The sequence below is a fragment of the Zonotrichia albicollis genome, chromosome 1 (assembly GCF_047830755.1).
Source record: "Zonotrichia albicollis isolate bZonAlb1 chromosome 1, bZonAlb1.hap1, whole genome shotgun sequence".
NCBI classification, from domain to species: Eukaryota; Metazoa; Chordata; class Aves; order Passeriformes; family Passerellidae; genus Zonotrichia; species Zonotrichia albicollis.
The window spans coordinates 118,184,636-118,202,320 of NC_133819.1; the positions used below are offsets into that span (position 1 = coordinate 118,184,636).

Below are 17,685 nucleotides of genomic sequence, written 5' to 3' on the forward strand. Positions count from 1 at the left end.
TCAGAGTACAGAGTAGATTTTGTACAAAGAAAGTGATGAAGAAGTGATAAAGTGGTGATGAGAAAGAAACCAAAGAATATTTGCACTGGGATCAATATAAGGCCCTGCTGTAATATGTTCAGAGATCTGCTTCTATCATAGCATTGAGGTACATGTCAATCATCCAGGGCCTCAGCAGGCACTGGTCACTTAACAGCAACAGTAAGGGAGGGAAAAAACACATCAATTAAGCGGAATAAAAATAATAAATCCCCAAATATTAAGCCTACATCCAATTTGGCAACTCATTTGACTGCCTAAGGCAGTTGGTTTATAGAGTCATGTTCATTCCACTTAATATTATTAACAATTCCCAGGGAAGTACAGCATAGTTACAGTAGCTAGTGCATTAATCTTTATCATATGTGCAAGAGTGGAAGCTTAGAACAGGATTATGAAAACAGAGTGCTTATTCTTTTATCTCCAAACTGATCTCTATGCAGAAAATAAGGATCTAATGAGACTACTTACTAACTGAGTATGAACTTCCCTGGGGCTAGAAATGCTTTTCCATCAAGTGCTGGGACAAATGCTCTTGTGAGAGTTTTGAGCTCTCAGCCTTTGAGCTTCTGCTTCTTCTCTTCCAGTCAATGTGGTTGGGTCACAGGATGCAAAAAACTCATATTCCTGTTTTGCACATGCTGTGGGCTAAATTCATGGTTCTGCATGGAAATCATCCTAAAAGCACAAGTCAACATCCCCACAGATTCTTTTTGCCTTTGCTCATTAATATGGGGGTGTTTCCTCTAAAAAGCAAGTGACTCTGGATGTACACTCTTTGAAAAAGAGCAAAACCACTGGATCTTCCCCTTTTAAGGGAAAGCAAAGTTGAAAGGAATCCAATTGTGTTCATATTCTCAAAGTCTACTTTGTATATAAGAATATAAGAGGAGCCAGTACTGGGTCAGATCAAAGGTTCATCTAGCCCAGTGTCTACCTGCAGCAGTGATCATCACTGGATGGTTAAGGTAAAGAATAAGAGCAGGGCAGAGATATAATCATCTGTTCCCAAATATTACTATAGCCTTCAGTAATTTGTGGAATGGGGTTTTCTTGAGCCACAGGCCATGACTTCATGTTTAAAGGGTCTTAATGGATTTTTCTTCCACAGATATGTCCTACAATTTTCTGAAGTGTGAATTTCTGTGGAAATGAATTCCACAGATTCACTAAGTATTTGGTGAGGTAGTATGTCCTTTTGTTTAAATCAAAGCTAGACTCTAGTGGGTTTCATTTCTCCTACTCCTAAAACTGGAAATGATACTGAGATATTCAGGTTTATCTTCCTCACAGTGCTCTTTATTAAGAAATGCTATGAATGATGAAAACACCCCACACTACTATTTTATCTACACTTACTCCTCTCCTTTTTTTTTTCCATGCTGAAGAATCCTACTCTATTTAGCCATTTCCTATGCAGAATTTGGTCTTTATAATTTACCACCTAGTTCTTCTCTGCACAAGATCCTTCAGTAATTGAGGCAGGAAACGTGTCCAAAGCAGAGACCAAGAAAATCAGTTGGCTGTAATCCACCAGTTCTCAGGAATTATACTCCACAATGCACAGCCATGACAAAAGAAGAAATTTACTTTGCTGGTACATTTAATATTATTTTGATATTGATAGGAACAAATGGGTGTGAATTTGGTCATTGCATCACCCAAAGTCTTCCAAGTACAGTTTAATATAGGTCTTATGCAGCTTGAACAGAAAATGATTTTAGAACTTAATTTAATGACAGAAGTTCCCTTCTCCTGTTCTTTCCACACCACCAACTAAAGCTTACACATTCCTCTAATGAAAGTTTGTAAAGTAGGTAGATGGCCTAATCAAAGGGCATTATGGAAGGACATTCTAGAAATGTAAAAGTATTCTAGGAGACACTGTGAGAATTCTAGGAGGACAAATTTATCCTGAAAACTCAGGCACTATGTTGCTGGGGAAATTCCTGAACCTGAAGTACTTGGAAGAGGGGCTGAGAGAGTTCAGGGGTGAAGCTTGTCCTGTTTTTTACATTCCTCACTAAACGTTTGCTGTGCGTGCTGTTGATGGCAGTCCCTGCAGTCTGACCCAGAGAAACTTCTCTTGTAAACCCAGGCTGCTATGTTCATTAAGGCAGCCCACGGACAGCACACGGCCCGTTGAGATCACCTTTCCGTGGCTGCTGTGAATGCCGCAGGAGGCTGCGCTCTGCCCGACTTTCGCTGGGGAAGAGGCGATGCTAGCAAACAGGCGGTGGAGCCAGTGCCGCTGGGTGGGAGCCCGCCGAGCTGAGCCCTCCCGGCCGCAGCAGCCCCTTCCCACCCCTCCCGCGGCGGCGCGGAGCTCCCAGCCCGCATCCCGCATCCCGCATCCCGGGTGCCGGCAGCGCCGGGAGGCAGCGGGCGGGCGGCAGGACCCAGCGGGACGGCAGTGGAAGGACCCAGGCTTTGGCGCACACGCCTCCTACCAAAAAAAAAAAAAAAAATCACAGCCCCGTGGAGCTGGCGCTCGCTCATTCAGTTTTCTAGAGAGATCTGAGCCGGAACCCGGGAGCCAGGAGATCTTTCTCGCCCACACTGCTCAGCAGCAAGGACATCTACAGGGGGAAAAAGCCCACCCCACGCAGCCCCCCGCCGCCCCACGGCAGCTGCCGGCGCTGTGCAGGTATTTGGATTCGCCTTCTCTCGGGTTGCGCAGGGCGGTTCTCGGCGCTCCCCCCGCCCCGCCGGGCCCGGGATGCGGCGTTTCAGCACCGCGGGGCGGACAGCTCCGGCCCCGGCCGCTCCGGCCCGGCCTCGGCTCCTGCTCTGCTCCCCCTGCCTGCCCGCCCTGCTCCCCCTGCCTGCCCTGCTCCCCCTGCCTGCCTGCCCCTCGCCTGCCTGCCCTGCCCTGCTCCCAGCCCGCTCCCCCTTCCTGCCCTGCTCCCCCTGCCTGTCCTGCTCCCTGCCCGCTCTCCCTGCCTGCCCGCCCTGCTCCCTGCCGTGCTCCCTGCCCGCTCCCCCTGCCTGCCCGCCCTGCTCCCTGTCTTCCCTGCTCCTGCCTGCCCCCTCCTGCCTGCCCTGCTCTCCCCTGCCTCCTCCTGACTACCCTGCTCCCCCCCGCCTGCTATGCCTATTCCCTGTCCTGCTCCATGACTCCTGCCAGCCCTATTCCCTCCTGTCTCCTGCCTCCTTCCAGCCAAGCTCTCTGCCTGCTGCCTGCCCTGCTCCTTGCCTGCACAGCCTGCTTCCTGTCCTGCTACTCCTGTTCCCTGCCTCCTGCCAGCGCTGGCTGCTGACTCCTGCCTGTCCAGCTCCCTGACTGCCCTACCTCCTGCCTCCCAACATGCCTCTCCTGTCTGCCAACCGATCTCTCCGGTATCTGCATCCCTGCTGCCTGCCCGCTCTTTGCCCTGACTGCTTCTTTCTGCTGCTCATTGCATTCCCTGTCTCAATGTTCCCTGCCTCCACTGCTGGCCTCATGCCTGCCCTGACTCCCTACTCTCTGCCTCTTCTGCCTCTTACTTGACCTGCTCCTTCCCTGTCTCCATATCTTGTTCCCTGCGTCTCTTCTTTGCCCTGCTGCTTCTACTTCCCTTACCTCTCCTCCCTCCTCTGCTTCACCTGTCTCCCTTGCCTTTCCTTGCCCTGCTTACTGCTTCCTGCCTCCTATATATCCTGCCTCCTCTTCCTCCAGTTGTCCTTGCCCTGCTTCTCTGATTCTTTTCTCTCTGCCTTCCTCCATTCTGCCTTCCCTGTCTGCTCTCCTCCCTGCCCCACTCCCTTGTCTCCTTTCCTCCCTGCCCCTGTTTCCCCACATTCCTCAATTTCCTGCCCTTTCTTCCCCTCCTGTCTTCTTTCTCCATCACCAGTTTCCATCCTTCCTGCAAGGGGGCATGGCACTGTAAAAATCAACTCAGCAGCTCAGGTGCTGGGCAAGGAAGGAAAAGAGCACAGGCTGGAAGGGAAAGTCCAGATGCAATTTGAGATCCAGGAGAGATGAGAGGCATGCAGAGGAAAGGGCTAAAACTGGAAGCTTAGTTAATGAAGTGAGAGCTACAGCCAGGGGTTGACATAGAGGAGCTTGTCAAAGAGCAGCAGATACCTGTTTGCTCCTCAGCACACTGATGCCTGTTTTGACCAGTTGCTCTCATTCCAAAGAGAGAGAAGAGATTAAAGGGAGGGGGGAATGTGCCAGGTCAGTCAATGGTATTGCTTTCCTGGTGGTAAACAGTGATGGGTGCAGGGAAGAAGTGAGGTAAATCACGTCTAGCATGTGGGTCCTTTGCTGCAGGAAGTCAAGAATTAAGTTTGGGTCTCTGCAAGAAGTGAGGATGCTCATACAGAAAATAAATGTAAAGCAAATAACAGCTGGAGAAACACCATGCATGCTACTGGCCTGACTTTAATTCTGTTTGCAATGGTTTAATCCTGAGAGGGTGAGGAAGGTCATAGGAGAAAGGGAGTTTCCCCTTTTCAAAATGCTGATTCCTCAATTTTAACAAACTCTGTGAATAATTAAGTTAAGGAGCAGATGGCTACTTCATGTCCATCACTAAATAGTGACAGGATTATATTTGGAAGAAAAAATTAAATTACAGAAAGTCTGCTTTCATGTGCTGTCTGAGTAATCAGATGATAACATAGATTATCTCCAGTACTAAAAGTTAATACAATGTCGACATTTACATGAGCTATTATGTAACAGTATTATGCCATGCACTGCGTAGCCAAAGTACTGGTTTAATTTTTCCTGTAATAAGTCAGATAACCTTGTAGAGCTTTTCCTAATTGCAGTCTGTATCCTACCTTGAAGTTTACAGGGCCAGCTTGTGCTGTATCTGTGCTGATGATTTTAAGAATTCTGTTGACTCATCTACCTCTAGACACTATTGAGTATTTTCTAAAAAATAGACTTTTTTAAGGCAAACACAAAACAATGAAAGATACTGCCACCTTTTCAAGAAAACCTTCTTAATTTATTATATCACAATTATAACTTAAAATCTGTTGCAGACAGGATATTCTGAGTAGCACTGAGTGCTGCTGAGTAGTAGAGTAAGCAGTGCAGCTGAATTCAGCAGTGGAGGAGCTGCAGAATCCACGCCATAGCACTGGGTCATGATTCCTTAAACTCTACGTGCCTTGAACACAGACATCATTCCACTTAAATATGTAACAGCAGCCTCCTCATCTTCCAAAAAAAGGCCCATGTCAGTTGAAACAGTAATGATCAGCCTCATAAAAGGATGGAGAATACTTCCTTCAAAAAGATGTAAACTCATGCAGTTGTTAACTTAAGCATGCAATAATTGAAGCCATTGTGCTATTGCTTAGCAAGTGAGTTTTATTTTCTCTCACAGCCTTGTACTGTACTGTCTCTCTGGCACAGGCACAAACAAGATGTGACAATTGGGTGCTACTAGTTAAACAAAACAAAGTAAGAATAAAAGAAAGGAGCATTAGTCTTTTACTGAGTGGAAAAACTGAACAGAAGTTCGCATGGTTTTCATCAGAAGAGTTGTAATTCCTTTCCCTCTTGATCTAATCCTGCTCCATTGATTTAATTTGAGAATTTCCGAACACTTTACTGGAATTTTGGTTTGCTTTATTTCTTTTTATTTCTTCAGTGATATTTATAGAAATAAACCCCTTGAAATATGATATGTTTCTCCACTGAGAAAACAAACCCGCACAGTATTATAAAATTTTATTAAGCTTTATTTCTACAAGTTTGGGAGAAATTTCTATGTGCTTTCTGTTTGTGTTGAGACTTCAGTAGAAATGAGAACAAAAAAACCCAGAAGGACTGCATTAATTCCTGGGGGTAGAAATCCTTTCCCCCTTTCCCCCTTTCCCCCTTTCCCCCTTTCCCCCTTTCCCCCTTTCCCCCTTTCCCCCTTTTCCCCTTTCCCCCTTTTCCCCCTTTCCCCCTTTCCCCCTTTCCCCCTTTCCCCCTTTCCCCCTTTCCCCCTTTCCCCCTTTCCCCCTTTTCCCCTTTTCCCCTTTTCCCCTTTTCCCCTTTTCCCCTTTTCCCCTTTTCCCCTTTTCCCCTTTTCCCCTTCCCTTCCCTTCCCTTCCCTTCCCTTCCCTTCCCTTCCCTTCCCTTCCCTTCCCTTCCCTTCCCTTCCCTTCCCTTCCCTTCCCTTCCCTTCCCTTCCCTTCCCTTCCCTTCCCTTCCCTTTCCCTCTCCTCCCACAATGACATACCACAGATGCTTTTATCTGGCATGACATATATAGCAAACATAAGTCAACAGTAATATATCACCATTGCATTTCATTTTTTTTGAAAGAACATAATTTTCCAAAGCATGGAGTAAAAGAAGTGCAAAATTAGATAAGCCTCATGTTATTAAACATGCCATACTGAATATCTTGTTAATATGTTTTGTTCTTTCTTCTGTATATCTTCATGCAGATGTTGTAACCCAGCTCCTACAGCATTTAGGCATTTTTGGACACCAATGTTATGATTGTGTGCTGTCAGATTTCTACATATAGCTTCTTTATGAGGCTTGGGAGTCAGAATTATCATTTGCAGGCTGTTAATTTCTGCTGCAAGATGTTTCTGTATTATTGGAGGAACTGACCTGTCCCATAGTGGCCAGGGTGCTTTTGCTTGGTGATGCTTGCACTGTGACTGACATGGAAGTTCCTCATAAACTGCTGCTTCTTTGGCATGCCACAGGTCAGGCCATATGTTCCCATAGGGATTTGCAGATTATCTGTGATTGGTGAATACTTGCAACTTAAAAACTATGATTTGAAAAAAAAATTAACCAAATTCTTGAGGTTAATGCTGTTATATTTAACTTTTTTATTTCTGTATTGTATAAGTTCCCCTCCTTGGCATGTGGTCCAATTCCTTAATATTCAGGTAATTAATAAGTTTTGCACATTTTAGGTCAAAAGACAATGGGGCAGTTTTTTAATTTTACATTTGCTAAACAACCTTGCCTGTCTCTCCTCCTACCTAGCAGCTTGTAAGAATAGCAGGACAGCTTCAGGTTGGTGCTGCAGACATACCTGCCCTACATACTGTGCAGAGAGCAGAGAAGATCAGTTGAGTTTCTGCCATGTTTTGTGCTGTGCCATGGCTAAATTGGCACACTGGACATTTAGATGCAGCCTGAGGGCAATCTGTAAGTAACTCAAACTAGAAAAAAGATTGTAGAATGAGTAGGAAGGCATGATGTATTGTTTTTACTGAACTGAAGGAAATGTTAGTTTTTGTACCTGAGCTGAGAGATTCTACCCTGGGAAAATGTGAGAAACCATCAAATTCCCCACACAGCTGTTACAGTCACAAACAGTCACTGTTTTCATAATGACAAGAAGGAACAAATCCCTCGTGAAGGTTTACAGGAGCACCAGTACTTGGAGCAGAAAACTTTACAATATTTAACTCATTAATGTTCACTGGGAGAATCTGGTCCCTTGGGAAAGACTACAGAGAAGTAGTGGTGAGGCCACAGTTGGAGTATTGGGTCCTCTTCTGGGCTCCTCAGTACAAGGGAGACAAGAACATATAAGAGAAAATCTGACAAAGGGTCCAGGGGATGATGAGGAAAGATTCCCTGGATGTTAGCATGTAGGCTTATGGCTCAGGAGGGATATGATCTGCTCCCAGCTCTGGGAAATGTGTCCTCTGGGATCTCAGACACATCACTCAGGGCTGTGCTTCTCCCCACAGTCTGTGGAAGATGGCAGGGTCTCGCAGCCAAGGATGAAAGGGAGGCAGTTTTGCTCATTGCTCTTTTGAAATTGCTTCATGGAACTGGGGTAGGTTCCTTTCTAGGTCTGACTACTCCACTTCCAGTGCAGGTTTCTACTAAGGCACCACAAGGCCTCAAAGGGCCATAGGAACCATTCCTATAGGTATAGGTATGGATTCATCCTCTCCTGTCCTTATGGAGCAACCCCTGCTAAGAACATAGCCCTAAGAGATTTTCCAGAATTAACATCAAAATATTTTTCAAAAAGAAATTTAATGAGATGACACCCACGCTCTGAGATAAAATCATTCTATATTACCATTTTCCCTCCCTCCCTGCCCACTCCCTTCCTCTCTGGCATGATTTCAGCAGCTAATATCTGTATAAATGCTAGGAGTTAGGAATTATATAATGAGCCAAATCCTAGCACTGATGCCTCTTAATACCAGGTGAGAATGAAATGTTAGTGTCTTCTCAATTTAAAAATTGTGGTAATGAAATTTCACACGGCAGATAGCATTAGACTGGATGGAAAACATTTGGTAGATTGAGAAACAACTAAAATCTTTCTGGAACTGAATTGGATAGGGAAGGGCCAAATAGACATGAGGTGTTTAAAGAAGCAAGTGGTGTTGCAGGGGCTGGTAAGTGGGCAGGAACAAAATGATCCAGACAATTGCCATCATCACTGCAGGCAGGTTTTGACCAATTTTCCAGGGCATGCAGTGCAAACAGGGATTGAATGCTGACCCAGAAACTGTCTCTGAAGAGAGAGCAGTAAGGCATGTTAAAATCTTTGAATGAAAAGTGCTTTGTATACTGTGGAAAAACATGATTTTCATTTTAGTTTGTATAGTAAATATTACTACCATTTTATTATTAACTTTTTCTTTTGAGGATTATGCAAAAAATATAAGCTACTTGTCTGAAAATTGTATCCCACTTGCAGTATGTTACTCGTGCTGAACACTCACTGTCCCTTGTCATTCCCTTGCTGGGACTGAAAATGAATCAGCCAAAATTGTATGTGACACCACAATTTTGGTGGAAATCTCCCTCCTTGTTCTGATTTTAGTATGTTGTGGTTCAAAACTCCACAATATTTTTTCATTTAAGGCTGAATTTTCTTCCTTTGGAGGGATGAATTATTATAAGAGGCTGTGAAAAGACATTAGAAGAGCAAATAGTCCCCTGGGAACAAAGAGTCACAAGATAGGAAAACAGCTGTTGAGACTATAAGCCATTTTAATGTGCCAATACACAGCAACAATATTCAAAATAGGAAAAGAAGGCCAGTATCTTTATTCGGAAGAAAAAACAACCCTGCACCAAACTGAACAAAGATGTAAACATCTAAAAAATTGGCAGATGGATCAGAGCTGTACACAACACTGGAAGAGAAGGAGAAATTGCCATGTGTGGGAGGAGGTGAAAATGGAGATGAAGCTTCTGTTATATCTTGGGAATCAGAATAAATCAGAACCGTTTGAGAAAGTGCAGTGACAGTTAAACTGGGTAGTTATGGAGCACTAAATTTATTGTCAAGGTTAGCAGTGGGAGAACCAAATCATTCACTGATGTATATCAGGCTTATCAGGCTCCTTGATGGCAATGGTGCTAGTGTGGGTTGCAAACTTCATGATTTCCCTACGATTCTGAGAGTGACAAAATTGTTCATACATATTTTAGATTATTTTGCAATATATAACTTCCCACCAATAAAGTATTTTAGTGCAGTCTGTTCCAGGTGATAGTCAGGATAATCTATAGATAACTGTAATCCATGGTAATAGCGCAGCTCACTATCACAAAACTCTGAAATGCATTTAAAAATGGATCTGCTGATAGAATGAGTATTGGCAAGTTGTTTTTTGGCAACATCTGACAAGAAAGAACTGTATCTCCCTCACCTTGGTATAATCCTGAGCATTTAAATGAGTTAAAAACAGTAGGAGACTTTAATAAAAATAAGCAGAATCATTTTTGACATTAAATAGTTGGGGAACCAATAAAAAAGGCCAGACTTTATTTCCTTGGAGCAGAGGAATATCCTTCCTTCTGGAGCACACTGCATTTGACCTTTTAAGAATTTGCCTTATTGCCAAAGAAGCATCTTGGCGGAGGTGGGAGACAGAAAAGTAGCAGAGGAAGGGACAGTTTTACTCCCATAAACTCCTAGAAGATGGATGAACCACTGGGAATTGTGTGTGTCTGTGTGTCATTGTTGTCTGCTGCTAATCCTTGGATGCTTTAGAACAGATCCAGAGAAGGGCCAAAAAATGATCAGACAGCTGGAGCACCTCTCTTATGAAGCCAGGCTGAGAGTTGGGGTGGTTGAACCTGGAGAAGAGAAGGTTCCAGGCAGACCTTACAGCAGCTGTCCAGTACCTAAAGGGGGACTACAAGAAAGATGATCACAGACTTTTTACTAGAGCCTGTAGTAACAGGGCAAGGGCTAGCATGCTTAAACAGAAAGAGGACAGATTCAGATTGGATATAAAGAAGAATTAATTTTTTTTATGATGAGGGTGGTGAATCTCGAAACGAGTTTCTCAGAGAAGTTGTGAATGCTCAAACATTGGAAGTGTCCAAGGCCTGGTGGAAAGGAGCTTTGAAAAACTTGATCCAGTGAAAGATGTCCCTGCCCACAACAGGGAGGTTGGACCAGCTGACCTTCAAAGATCCTCTCCAAACGAAAACAAATTTTGTGATTCTAAGCCACAGGAACACTAAAGGTGTTATAATTCATACGACGTCCTAAGCCAGAGCTCATGCAGACCCCAGACAAGTTTCTTGCTTCCAGATCTCTGCTTAACGCTCTTGGGAGCAAAGAGTTTCCATACTCTACACTTGCTGTTAAAACCAGGGAGAGGCAATCCTGGCACCACAGTCCCCTAATGACAGCATCACCCTTAAATACCCCTAGCATTCCTAACTAGCTCAGGGAGGCAGTCGTGAGTGAAGCAATGATTTATGCAAGAAAATGCTGATATCACCATTAATTTGAGATGTCAGTCACAAAATACTAACCTGGTTTCTCTATGGCCTACTGTAATTTTACATCAGTGTAATTTGCTTGATACCATTGGAATTACTCCAATTTAGTCTAATAAAGGCAATAGTAAAGAAAATAACTGTTACTTTATTTTTATATAAGGAATCCACCTTTATTACAGCTCTAATTTCTTTAAGAATTGAATAGCCTGCAAGCATGGACTCCCCCTCAAAACCTGGGGACTTGTTTTCTGGAATCATTTGCACTCTGTAGCGCCTTTTCAAAGCCCTCTTTTCTCCCATCTCTGCCTTTCCTTGAGTTTTCCCAGGCTGATCAATCACCAGATACTCTGCTCTGCAGGTAGCTCTTTTCAACTCCAGCTCCACAGTGAATACAGAAAGAGGATGCTTAATAAACTCTCCTTTGTGCCACCCACAAAAAGTCCAATTCATAATGCTGTTAAATGAAAAGCTTATCTCCCACCACAAATGTCCTTTAAGCAAATATGCAGAAACACTCTGTATTTAAATTTTGGGATTTCATCCTGGGGCTGCAGCTGTGGCATCTAAAATGTAGTTTTTTGTCAATAACATGCAAGGTCACAAAGCAGGGAACTGAGGCATCCCCTGAGCTCATTGACTTCCAGGTCCTGCAACATAACTTTGAGCAAATCCGGGACCAAGAAATGCTTTGGCTGCTGCTCTCTCCTTTGTTTGATCTGAGAATGCTGAACCCAGGGGAGTAGCTGAATGAAATGGTTGTTTTGCTATAAATAATTCATAACTTTCCAAACAGCTTTCTTCAAATACAAAAAGTATGTCTTTTACTGAAGGATTCCCTTTAAATTTTTAAAACCCATTTTTCCTTTTCAGAAATTAGAAAGAGAGATCTGTTAAGCTGGGGAAGGGGGTGGTTTGCTCGTCTGTTTCTGTGATGGCTGAAAAATTGTATGGATCTTGATCTTTCCGCACACATATATCACATTGGAACAGACCTTGATCTTATTTCACACAAGTGTAGCTACACAGACTTCGATGACAGCCTCTAGCTAATTATGTCACTGAAATGTAAGAGATTCACTGTACCGTTTTGCTCATACATAACAGCTTAAGCAGATCTTCTTCTAACACTTGTAAAAACAAATTCTAGGTAAAGCACCAAAATCAAAATGAAATTCAGAACTAGGTATTCAGGAAAGCTACAATATACTGAAAAAAAGGAATTTTGAATAAAAAAGGTCTCTTTTCAACTAAAACACAAATCCTGACAGACTGGATACATCAAGAACCTTATTTGTGGGAAGTTTCCAATGAAGACATATTGAGTCTCAATGGGAAATATTTCCAGTGAATTTCTAAAAAGTAGAAATTATCCCTGGTATTGGTAGAGTTTTGGGTTTTTTTTAAAAATCAGCTTTACAGACAGCTCATGGCCTTATTCAAAGAGAGCTACAAGCTGATAGTACAGGTGATAGAGCCAAATCAAACAGGTGTTCTGCTTAGTATGATGATGGCAAATCTGTCTATTTATGGAGCTGAAATGTTGCTCCCGTTAATGGTGGGAAAAAAATACTATTATTTTTTGCTGCTATCATCCTTGGCTTGAACTTAGGGATGCTACAACTCCCACACTTCTGTAAGACAGCTTTGAGAAGTGTATTCCAATAGCAAGTTGATACAGCTTAGTATTAATTGTCAATAAATCAGATTGTTTTTCTGAAAGCCTGAAAAGATACATTCAGGATGTTAGTGACTACCTTATCTTAAAATGCACCCATTCTGAAATAATGTGACTTGTATCCTCCTACACAAAGAAATTTTATGGCTAAATAAATTCAGAAATGCATCCCTACAAGCTTTATATACACATTTAATCTTTCTTTTATATATTTTCTTTTTCTTTTAGTAAGTGGTGGAATAAACAACACTTTCCTTTGGATGGATTATAGTACATGTGAACTGCCTGTTACTCTGCAAGAATAAGAAAGTCCTTTGCTTTTACTTGTTAAATATCAACTTGATAGCAAAAAACATCTGAATGGCTCACACTCACAGATCATCAATTGAATGGGATCAGCACTTCTACTAAAATATCTGAAGTTAAGGATTTGGAAAAGAGTATTTTGCAGAGATGACCCATTTACAAGCTGGACTTAGTCCAGAGACTATAGAGAAAGCCCGCCTGGAACTGAATGAAAACCCAGACATTTTGCACCAGGATATCCAGCAAGTCAGGGACATGATCATCACGAGGCCTGACATTGGGTTTTTACGTACAGATGATGCTTTCATCTTGAGATTTCTCCGAGCCAGAAAGTTTCACCAAACAGAGGCCTTCAGACTGCTGGCTCAGTACTTCCAATACCGCCAATTAAATCTGGATATGTTCAAGAACTTCAAGGCTGATGACCCAGGAATCAAACGGGCTCTGACTGACGGGTTTCCGGGAGTGCTGGAAAATCGCGACCACTGCGGCAGGAAGATTCTTCTGCTTTTTGCAGCCAACTGGGATCAGAGTAGGTAAATGTAGATAGTGTCCTTATCTTTTTACACACACTCACACTCAACTCCTAATGGAATTTTTTGGCCATCTTTGAAGCAGCAAGGCCATTTTCAGCAAAATATTTTGTAACCATATCTCCATTACACCATGACTTCCATCTCACCTGATCACCTGTCAGTCCTCATTCTTACGACACAAGGCCATTGAGAGTTAAGGCTATATCAGTGTGTCATACAAGTAGCTCATGTCTGGGTTTTTTTTAAGAAATATTTCCAAATTTTATCCTGATAATGTATTTTTGCTATATGTACATTAATATCTATCATACAATTACTTCAGCTGTATCATGGACCAGCCAAACAGGTTGACAGAAAGCATCTCAAAACATATGGAGATTCTTGTAGCTCTCCTGGTGCAGAGGAAACTGACAATATTTATTCTATCTTCAGACTTTCTAACAGATTGCTTGTTTGTTTGTTTGTTTGTTTGCTTGAACCATTTTGGGAATTGCAGCCTCTGCTCTATTTCCACAATCTGCATTGAGATTTCTACATACTCTGGTGGCTCTGTGTTGTTAGTCCAATAAATGGGACATTCACACAAAGCATATTTTCTGTTCAGGCCATTTCTTTACAGAGTGGCATTAACAAAAATATCTCCTAATCATTACTATAAAATAATGTCCTTAAATTAATGTGATTAGTCAGCTTTCATTACCTATTTGAAGTGGTACAGAGAAAAGGGGCTAGTCCAGGAATACCATGTTCACATTGTCGTCATCTTTGTAAGTTATTCTATTCCATTTTCCCTGACTTCATGGTGAGATAGAGAAGCATAATCACCTGTAGGTTTACCATGTGTTCTGTTGGATCTTGGTAAACATCATAAGAAAGAACAAAATTTGGATTCAAGTTTTAAGTACCATCAGTTCTGATGGTTTCCAGGTAGGATTTTTTCTTGCCATGGTCTAAAGTCTTTGATGAAAAAGTCTTATCCTTAGGAGTCAGTAGATTGGAGCTTTGTTTTACAGCATAAAAATTATCAGAGAACAATACACACGCCTGCAATTCTTCATGTTATTTGTTTTCTGGGAAAACCTTTCATCACCATGTGAAAAGCAGAGTTCCTGATTTCCATTCTCATGTGAATAAATGTCCAGAAAATGATACAGTGTAACTTTGCATAATCAAACATCTTTGGTTAAATGGTGAACTGAGGGCAGTAGTAAAAGTCCTATTATCTACAAACAGGCCAGCAGTTTTGCTCCTGTCTTTCTGAACTGCAAGTTTGCCTTTCTTTCAGAAACCACAGAACTCTTCTGTTAGCAATTGGCCTGAAAAGAAAGATGAATGCACAGGTATCTGGAATTAATAGAAAGCATCAGCTTTAGAGGACAGAAGCACAGTGGAACTGCTGGTTGCATTAAGGGATTTAGGTATTACATAGAGCCAGCTTTGGGTTTCTGATCCTTCAACAAAATGAATCTTTGTGATTAACCTTGTACATCAGGTCCTGCTCTTGGAAAGCTGAGAGTGCTGGTGTCTAAGGCTCCTGCAATGAAACTTTGACAGAATAATGACTCCGGTCAGATTTTGGCTCATATTTTCTGCAAGACCTTTAAATATGCATCCATGATATATGTGTGTGTGTGTCTGTGTGTGTGTGTGTGTGTGTGTGTGTGTGTGTGTGTGTGTGAAAAAACCAAAGCAACCCTGCATATTTTTGAAGACATAATTTTACCTTTCAAGGAAGAAAAGCTGAGGCAAATACCATAGGATGTACTTTCCTAAGAACCCTCAGTGGCATTAAAAATCATGTGCAAAGTTTATCTCAGTTCAGCTACTGAACCTCATATCTTCTGTAGATTCTGATGACAAGGAGTGTTTTTTCTGTGGGCTTTTGTGGCACTCCAGCTGCAACAGGGATTTGAGACAGGATTTGGGCTGTAAGTAAATGGATATCCTCCTCCTTTTTTGCTGTCTAGAGACATCAACAAGAGGAAAAGCTGTTAAGGAGAGGAAATGGTGAGTGCAGTGTCCTATTAAGCAGCATGGGAGCAGGTTATTGACCAGAAGAAACACTAATTTTAAAAAGAAGTTCAAAAAGGCATTGTGAACGTCTTACATGAATGTATCTTGGGCAACCTTTCTGCAGACATGTCTTCTGAGTGATGGCAAGATGTTCACAAGCTCACATTTCAGCTGAATGCTAATAGAATCGGCCATGATGCAAGAATAAGAGCTGATCCTTCAGCCTGCCCTTCCTTACTTTAATCTCATTTGCCGCTGGCTTTGCCTTCTCTTTCTTTATGATCAATATCTAATTTATAAAGAGTTGTTTATAAAGAAATAATAATTTTAAAGGGTCTATTAAAAATGAGAATAGCTATAGTCCATAAGCTGATTTTTGGTTCAGACATCCTTACCATTTATGTGCCTGGGAGTATGGTTGCTGTTAGCACATGTCAAAGAGGCCAACCTTGAAACTTTCTGTGCTTATAAATATGTTGATTTTTAACAGGAATTGTCATTATTTGTGTAATATGACTTCTTGGACAAATTAGATCCAAGATGTTTCTAAGTTCCTTCCTGTATCAAAGATAGAATTTCCATGTAAGCTTCTAAAAACATTTGTAATTTCAGCCACCAGAATCCAGCTGATAGGCCTGACATTTCTAGCAAACTAGGTTTTAATTTCCAGTCTCAATATTTCCAACTTCAGCTTCCAGCTGCTAGATCATGTTAGTTTAAATGTACCACAAAAATATGACAGCTTCCCATGTTCGTACTTTTGTGTCCTGACCACGTCACATTTAACCTATTTTTGAGTTCACTGGGGAGGCAGCACTGCAGGGTAAGTCACTGCCAGGCAAGAAGAAACTGCATTAGTGACTCTGCAGCAGAGGTTCTGGTGTTCACCTTCAGCCACGGGGAAAGCAAAACAGCTAACACCCTTGTCCTCAAGGAAAATAACAACTGTGTGTTGTCCACAAGGTAAAGAGCACACCTCTGAGCAGCCAGCACAGCAAAGATAATGTTCTGCAAAGCAATCCGCTAGATTAATGTATCTCAATACATTTAAGATGCCCGAACTTAAACAGTTTTAACTTCTTTACTCTCAGAACTGGGGAGATTTTCCAGGTTTAAATTTAAAATACTCTTCATGATACTTTTCTGGACTGTTCCTGTCATTTAAGTGTTGTTGCTAAGGTGCAGGTGGATGAACTAAATAAAAATTTTATTTTTAAAAATTATAAATCATCAAGTGATAACCCTATCTCATCTGTTCAGTAGTTTCCTCTTTTTAGATACAAGATTGTCACTTTGTTCTTAACTACTCTGTCCCATTTTGAGCTCATGTTCAGCTCAAATTTGCCTTCAAGTCAGTTTCCTAAAATACAAATGCCACTGGTAAATGTGTCATACATTCTCATCCATAATGTGGGCACAGTCTCGCATGTGATTCACGGTCTTGTGCAGAACTAAACAAGTCCTGCTCCCCAGTTATCATTTCAAGAGGTTTGTGACATCCTTCAAGTTCACTGGTAAAGAATTTTAGTTTTGTTTCCACATAGTTCAAAAATATAATGATGATTGTCTTGATCAAAACCTTTTTGATGACAGGGAAAAAACCACAAGGGATGATAATTTTTATTGCCAAATTACTAGCTGAGATTTATCACATTTCCAGAGCTAGACTAATTCAGCCTGTTCTGCATAGGTTTGATTTCTCTCCATTGTTCAGGCAGATTTCTTAGAGATGATGTCATCACTTTCTCTCTAGGTCCTGCACAGTATACTTTGGATCTGTTAGTTAAAGTTCATCCCATATTCAATACCTTCATTTTCACTTATTCAGTACTGAATAAATGAAAATGAGCAGATGAATAAAAAAGAAAGAGATCAGATAAGTTCCATAGTGAGGGAAAAAAAGCCGGTCAAGTTATATTACTGTAAACTAGTACAGGGGAGGGACATTTGTCACTTTGATCAGAACTCAAGGTGTGAACCCACCTGACACCCACAAAGACTATACTTACACCACTTCTTACAGAGCACATTATTTTGAATGCAAATTTGTGCAGCCATAAAGACAGATAAGGATGTCAAACTGATCATGTAATGAAAATTTTTATTAAATAGTTTGCATGATAAAAAATTCCAGTTTGTAAAACAAACAAATACACACACACACACAGTTTAGATGAGACCTGAACAAGGATTTAATGTAAAAAAAAAAAGTTCCATGTGCTGGAAAACAAATACTCTTTCTCTTATTTTTTCGTTTCCTCACTCTCACCAAATCTAAGCCTTCACCCTTCTGGTCCACCTGCAGTGAATCTGAAGCTTTTAAAGAAGTTAGGTAAGAGGGTCCTCTCATCTGTTGGGTTGAGGAAAGCCTTCAGTAACTTCCACAGCTGTTCCTACGTCTGCTACTGTCTTCTCAATAAAGCTGCTCATACACCAAGGAG

General features: G+C 41.8%; 1 protein-coding gene across 2 annotated transcripts in view; it reads left to right on the forward strand.

The window, feature by feature from the left end:
* The first annotated feature begins 2,160 nt into the window (after positions 1–2,160).
* The window catches only part of CLVS1 (clavesin 1), a 103,660-nt gene continuing 88,135 nt past the window's right edge, over positions 2,161–17,685 (forward strand). Inside the window, exons 1-2 of one of the 2 annotated variants that reach the window (XM_074551503.1) lie at positions 2,545–2,686; positions 12,618–13,231. In XM_074551503.1, coding sequence (XP_074407604.1) covers positions 12,843–13,231 — 389 coding nt within the window. In that variant the 5' untranslated portion in view covers positions 2,545–2,686; positions 12,618–12,842. Of the gene's footprint in view, positions 2,687–12,617; positions 13,232–17,685 lie in introns of both variants that reach the window. The other variant, XM_074551498.1, reaches the window with a different exon arrangement.